The 7,135-nt window shown below is 33.4% G+C and overlaps 1 protein-coding gene across 1 annotated transcript; it reads right to left on the reverse strand.

Moving 5' to 3' along the window:
* Nucleotides 1-2,834: 2,834 nt before the first annotated feature.
* Nucleotides 2,835-6,091, reverse strand: LOC130674532 (protein dopey homolog PFC0245c-like). The gene is made up of 2 exons (XM_057479883.1): nt 3,761-6,091; nt 2,835-3,071 (listed from the first exon to the last, which is right to left on the reverse strand). Exons 1-2 carry the CDS (start codon nt 4,062-4,064, stop codon nt 3,010-3,012), a joined length of 366 nt encoding a protein of 121 aa, XP_057335866.1. The 5' UTR covers nt 4,065-6,091; the 3' UTR covers nt 2,835-3,009.
* Nucleotides 6,092-7,135: the final 1,044 nt, after the last annotated feature.

Consider the following 7,135-nt stretch of genomic DNA (forward strand, 5'->3'; position numbering starts at 1 on the left):
GTACTGATAATTGTTAGGAAAACGTGCCAGCTTATAAGGGCAACGCTCCTTTACCAAGGATCAGTAAGAAAAACTCCACTCCATAGTCTGACAAGACAAAACAAGAAATCTTCAGGCGGAGTTTTCCAACACCTGCCTCTCACCTGTACCAACTTCGCCAACTGTATGAGTAGCCAGGTAAGGGTTCTCCACGATAGTATTATAAGAGTTATGTTATATCGACTGTGTAAAAAAATATACATACACATTTTCTCTTGAGTTCAGGTGTGTCAACAATTCTTCAACTAACCAGGTTGAGGAAATATACGGCATTATATCACATTTTAGTCCTCGTAATTGTTATCACGGGTACGATTTCCTTGTTATAATTTTTTTTTTTCTTCTAATAATTCTTATCAGAGACAAACGAAAGAACCACCTGACTCTTCTCAAGGGAAGGTATGAATGTATATTAACCGAGACGACTAAAGCTATGTACCCACGATAATTACCAACATTGATTTTTTTGTACTTAAGTTGATTATTTTAAGCCCAAACAAGGTCAACTAAGAGAGAGAGAAATTTTGCGATCATAAGTATTAACTTCCTGGTAAAAACAAAAAAATTTTTATTTCTTATGACAAAGAATTGCCCAAAAGGGAAAAGAAGTCCAAGGTAGTGAGATTTCATATTTCTTATATTTTTATTCTGCAGCCAATATGGTAAAATAAAGTCTGTGACAATTAATATTTACAATATAATTAATGTATAACTGAATACCAGTATCCTCTTTTTCTCTCATCTAATATATTCACGTTATAGATTTACAGAAGGAGAGGATAATAAATTTATCACGATTAATTTACCAATAGACCTAAGAAAAACTATGTAATGCTGGCTGGACACTACACGAGGACATTCACGTCGCGGTCATCGGACCTCGACGTTCATTTTTAAGTACGGAGGTGTGTTACGTTCTAAGGTGCTCAGGTATTTTTTTTTTTATGGCTATCATAACGAACCAAAAATAATGTTCTTGCGAGCATTTCAGCGTTAGTAAACTCACTTGTTTTATCTTGCAAGTGCTCACAGTGGAAGATTATTCAGTTCGGGTAACAGGCATAGACGTGCAAGGCGATCGTAGGTAGTTTTCGGAATTTAAATATAAAATAAAAGAATTATTATCGAGGCCAAATTCCTCAACTGAGTTCTTTTATCCGCAGTGAATCATCACCTGACTACCCCATATTTACCGAGACTTACTCGCATCCGGTTTTTTATAAAAATTTAAACCTAGTACATACTATTCTTTCCTATCCATCTTGCTAGTTCTAGTTAGAGATAACAGCTACTCTGCGTTTTCAACGGCAAGATAATAAATCTTAATATTACCTCGGTACTGATTCTCCGAATTAAAAGAAAGACGTTACCAACCAGAAGCAGCTGTGTAAGCATGAATATAAAACAAGGATTATAATAAAGAATCTCTTGTGAACTATGATGTCCAGAGTAGCTATTGTTACTAGCTATGAGAGTCGAGAATCTTGTATTCACAAGATAAGAATTCAACAAGCAGCTTATCAATGGCCCCTACTCACCTGGCCTAGCTACCTATCTAACTTATACGTTCCCCTATTCCGCCTAGGATAAAGAAAATCTCGACTATTACTTCCTCCACTTCCTCATTACCCTATCACGTAATGTCTTATCCCGCCTCTTCCAAATTCTCAGTAACTACATACCTAGGGCCTACCTACTTCCCTCCTTATCACAAATTGTATCTCTCTCAACTCTAAGAGAATTATGTGGCTATCTCCTTTACCAAGGTGCCAGATTTACCACCCACCTGTAACTAAGTCAAGGCACATTGGTTCTATCAAAATAGAACCACCCATGCCCCCTACACAATTCAGAAAAATAACCCTCCAGTGCCCCAATATTCCAAAAACTCTCCCTCACTAGTATCCAGTCTCGAGAGTATAAAAGGACTCATCGGTCGTTACGAAACTCTCTGCCGTTTTAAATTTTTTAGTATATTTCTCTAACCTTCGATTGTAATTTCGATAATAGCAATTCATTCCGTGTTATAACAAATTGATAATAAATTCTTAACAATTTTCTCGACAATTAGTGCGGTTCTACATCTACCAATAAAAATTTGACTAACGTACATCTTATAAATTTATTTGAAATTAAGCTCGATTTGATCTTAATTTAACGGATATCATCGGGAAAATCGCCTCTTCGTAAATCTTGTTACAATCTTTTGACAATTCCGAATAATTTTTCATTTGAGTGCTGTAGTGAATTAGTGCGATTAATTGTGAACAGCGAAAAATCAGAAGCGCCTGCGACGTAATTCACCTCCACCAACTTTTCACAATAAGAAGCAGTTCAACTCGGGAGGTGTCCGAGTGTACGGTCCAGCCACGCAGACTGCAGTCAAATTCAACGTCGGTGTACTTTCAAAGTAATTGTTTAATAAACCAGCAAAAGTAGTAAGTCCTGACATTTTTATTTCTAATTTTAAGAACGCACATTCACTCCTCCTATTATCCCTATTATTCATGCTCGGCACCAAATAACGTGGTCCCCGTTACCCGAGTAAAGGACTTAAGTGTCTTGACTCAAAATAAGGGACTGGGCGTATGTTATATCGTTTGGACGTAACACAGTCCAATTACGGAAAGTATCTGGAATAATAATAATAATAATAATAATAATAATAATAATAATAATAATAATAATGTTGATACATCGATATATTGTCAAGTAATCATATTTATTTTCATTGAGAAAGAGCAAAAAATGAAAGAAACTTTAAATAATTATGTTGTGTAACATAGGATAAGTATAAAATGGTTTGATATTTTTTAAGTCATTTGTAAGATACACGGCCTTTTTGATTCTGAATAAATGATTTTATCTGAGCCGATGTCCTCTCCTTTAATACTGCGTATTTTTTTATTAATTCTGCACATTGCTTCAACGATGGTAATTTCTCCAACTTTGAAAACTTTTCAAATTGCTTTAAAAGTAGAGTCCTTTTTTTTTAGTCCATCTTCTACGAATAATTTTTCGAACTTTGACAGCTGTAATAAAATAATACAATTATTACAGAATTATTGTTAATAATTATAATGATAATATTACTATTCATTTTTAGATGATTCTACTTAGTTTTGTGTTAAAGGATTTACGGCTTTACCGATTTGTTTAACTGATATATTATCTTTCAGAATTTAAACTACGTATGAGTTTTTACAAGTGGATTAATGATGCTAAAATATATTATGTTATATCCGCAATGAAATAACATACGTTAATTGAATATCCTCTAACTATCAATGATGTTAATATTGTGCATACCGTTTTGCCCCGAATATACTCACTGGGCTTATCAGTAAGCTTGGAATACTTGCTGTAACATCATCGTATTAAGAATTTACGGTCAATTTTTTTAATGCCATTGAAACAGTCCATAGTAAAATCTACTCGCATCAACTTTACTATTGAGCCCAGTAAGTATATTTGGGGCGAAACCGTATGCATAATATTACCATCTTTGAAAATTAAATTATATTCAATTAATATATAGTATTACAGTGTGCATATAAAATTATGCATTTTAGCATTATTAATCTACATGTAAAAACTCATACGTAGTATAGATTCTAAAAAATAATTTGTCAATTAAACAGATCAGCATAGCTGTAATTTCTTTAACATAAAAATTATTATCATTATTATTATAGATTGTGATTTTTAGTAATTAATCTACTTTTACTCTTGGTCCGTTCAGCCACGTTACAACTGCTGCTGCTGCTGGTATCAGGAGACTCGTTGACAGCAACAGAATCATTGACTGGCTCAATTACAGGTCCAATATTCTCATCATCGCTGCTATCACTATTCTCGTCTTTATCACTTTCCTCATCGTTCTTATTATCATCATCATCATTTGGATCATCATCATTCACATCACCACCGATCGCAGCTAATAAAATTTTCGATACTTCCGTGATTTCGGCGACGGGCACAGGAATTCGATAAATACTTTTATGGATTTCTTTTGCATGACCCATAAAATTGGCCAAATTATCAATCTGGCATTCTTCAACATTTAATAATGATGTATGTGGCTATATGCTTTTTTAAATTAGTACCCCGAAGAGTGCTGGGTATTGCAGCCCCACAATCGTCAGTAAATCTTCGCATTAAAGGGCAAGCCCTAAGATATTTTTTCGATAAATCGTTATTTCCTGGTACACTGAATATAAACTCGTTATCTGAGCTCACATTCGCTTGTTGTAGATACTCTAGTATTTTTTCAATGCATTTGATGGCTAAGGGGTTTAGTAAAACGGGAACTGTTCTGTCTAATTTTCCTCTAATTGTGAGTCTCACATATTGCTTAGCAAATTGCTTAGGGGTAGTTGACAGTTTATTGTTTAGTTGTTTATCAATATGGTCCGTCAAATCTTGTTTACTATTATAATTTTCAATCTTCAATCTCTCAATTTCTCCTGCTCTCCGACGATTGAAAATTTGAACAGAAATGAGAGTGCACTGCGTTAGAAGTTTCCATGCCTCAAAGTTGAATCCATCTTCTAAAATAGCTAAGCATGTAGTAGATTCTTTGTTTAAATAATCATATAATAATTTAATATCTTCCTTTGACGGAAGAACGACTTTTATCAATCGTTTGTTATTGGTTAGATCTTCTTGAGCTTTTTTTATTAATCATTACAGGGACATCCTCTTGCCACAACAGTAAAAAGTCTTCAGCCAATTTCTCGCTCTGCTCATCTTGAATTTTAATACACTCAGTCCGAAATTTTTTGCAACATTTAGTAATTAAAGTAACTAAATTTTGAGCTACGGCTGAAGTTTTGAAGCTCATCGTAGCGTTATTCCAGTTAGCCACAGCTCTTAAGCTCTTTATAACTAAATCAAAATTTCGTGGTTTAAAAATTTCTTGAAACTCAGAGATTTTATCATTGTGTGAAATTATTTCCAATTTTAAGCGTCCAAATAAACGAAGCTGTGCTCTTATCATGTCGTGTTGATGATTCAAAGTATATTTATCAGTTAATTTATTTGCAAATTTTATAAGCAGTTCATCATACCGAATTGATCTTGGAATATCATCATCCCGCAGAACCGGAAACACATGATTGCGTAATTTATCATTTGCTAATGCATGAATATAGCCTGTTACACGACGGCCAGAGATGAGGAAATCGCGAGCTACTTTATTACGATCCTCTTGAAAGTTACTGACGTTAAATCGAATAGTTTGTTGAGGGAAATAACCTTTGCACAATTTGCAGCAGGTATAATCTTCTGAGGTATTAGTTGAGTTTTCTTGACGTTGTCTTGGAAGTATTAATATACCCGTATTGTATGATTTAACAGTGTTATGGAGATAGTCGCCTTTTTTACGAATGGCATCGATTATTTTCAAACGTTGCCGATGTCCTTTTGGAAGAAAAATAAATTTCCTGACTTCTTTTTCTTTTTTATGCTTGACCATTAAATGACGTGAAAACTTGCTTTGCAACATCTTGCAATACACACAAAAATGTTGTTTAGTTTTGATTTTAGTTTTAGGATTTACATAGTTAATATCCGGAATCTTTACATCTCGTATGTCCAATGAACTTTCTTTCAAAGCTGAAATTTACTTATTTTGAACCGTACTTTTTACTGGTATTTGAATAGAAGTATCCTTTGTAGAATTTAATGGATCGTAGGTTAAATCTTTATCATTATCAGTATTATCGATAGCGTCGTTTTCACTTACACTGTTCAAAGTATTACAAGTCGAGTTTATAACTTCATGGGTACCACTAATAACATCATTATCCTCGGTTACATTATTTGATGTATTACAAGTCGAATTGTTTAATTCATGGGTACTACTCACATCATCGTCTTCAGTTGCATTATTTGACGGATTACAAGTCGCATTTTTAAAGTCACCAGTACCATTAATTTCCATATTATTAGAGTCTTCGTTTGAATGACGCTCAACATGATTAGTTGGAACATCATTTTCAACATAATTAAGATTATCATTGTTGCCTTTAGAAAATTCGTCTGGATCTGGCCAATCAGAACCTAAGCTGTCCAATTTATCTGTAAAACCACTAGGCGGGGCACTATCTATAAAGCTGTCTCGATCAGTGCGTACGGATATACTTGACACTTCTAAATTAGTCGCGATAACAGGTGAAGAGCTTATCGGCGTAGAAAACCCGATGTTATATTTGTGAGAATTTCGAATGGCATTCGTTGATTTAAGACTAATGTCATTTGATTGGCTTACTTCCTCGGCATTTGAGTCTTCTTCACACACATGGGACGCTACAGGGAAGGAATAAAAATAGAGATTTAAAAAAAAAAGTTACAAAAACAGTAATGGTAAACGATTCGTTTGCAGTTGTCAGAGATATAAATATTTATAATACGATTCACTAAAACTAGATAAATTAATTAATACCTTCTTCATTCAATGACTTAGCGGAACGTTTATTTCCTATAGAACGAACAATCTCCTGATCCAAAGAGTCTACATTTAGCAAATTGATTATTCTGTTAGCTAATTTAGAATCACAAATAACTTGAGGTTTTTTTGATTTCAGTGTCGTCAAATCTCCATTCATTACAATAGGCTCTGAATATCAGAAAATAATTAACTAATTTTGGTAAACTTAAAAAATATACTCTAGTAAACCATCATATGTTTTTATACATTTATATCCATTGGGGACAAATAAATATTTCGGGTACTATCCTCAAATTTTCTCGATCCTTTATTTTGGTATAACTTTGAATGTGTGAAATTTACAATCGACAATAGAACTCGATATCGTTCGAGAAACGGTTTCAGAATTTGCGTAGTTCAAAATCTACACATGTTCATATTCTAAGATCTGTACTCCAATTTTGCATAACCATTTTTAGAATAAACCTCAGAATTTGAAAATAAATGAATTTGAGTTTAGAGAACTGTTCCGAAAACTATTATATATTTAATGTTGGGACATTCCTCAAGATTTGTAAATATTTATGTATAAATTTTGAGGAACGTTCTGAACATATATGCATATAATTTAAGTACAAACCTGTAAATATGTGCATATATATGACA

Source organism: Microplitis mediator, chromosome 9, assembly GCF_029852145.1.
Source record: "Microplitis mediator isolate UGA2020A chromosome 9, iyMicMedi2.1, whole genome shotgun sequence".
NCBI lineage: Eukaryota > Metazoa > Arthropoda > Insecta > Hymenoptera > Braconidae > Microplitis > Microplitis mediator.

Excerpts from the sequence above, each read along its gene's own strand:
- LOC130674532 (XM_057479883.1), bottom strand. The coding sequence starts at position 4,064 with ATGGGTCATGCAAAAGAAATCCATAAAAGTATTTATCGAATTCCTGTG. Across the intron at positions 3,072-3,760 it reads TGAACGGACCAAGAGTAAAA|CTGTCAAAGTTCGAAAAATT; the intron begins GTAGATTAATTA and ends ATTTTATTACAG.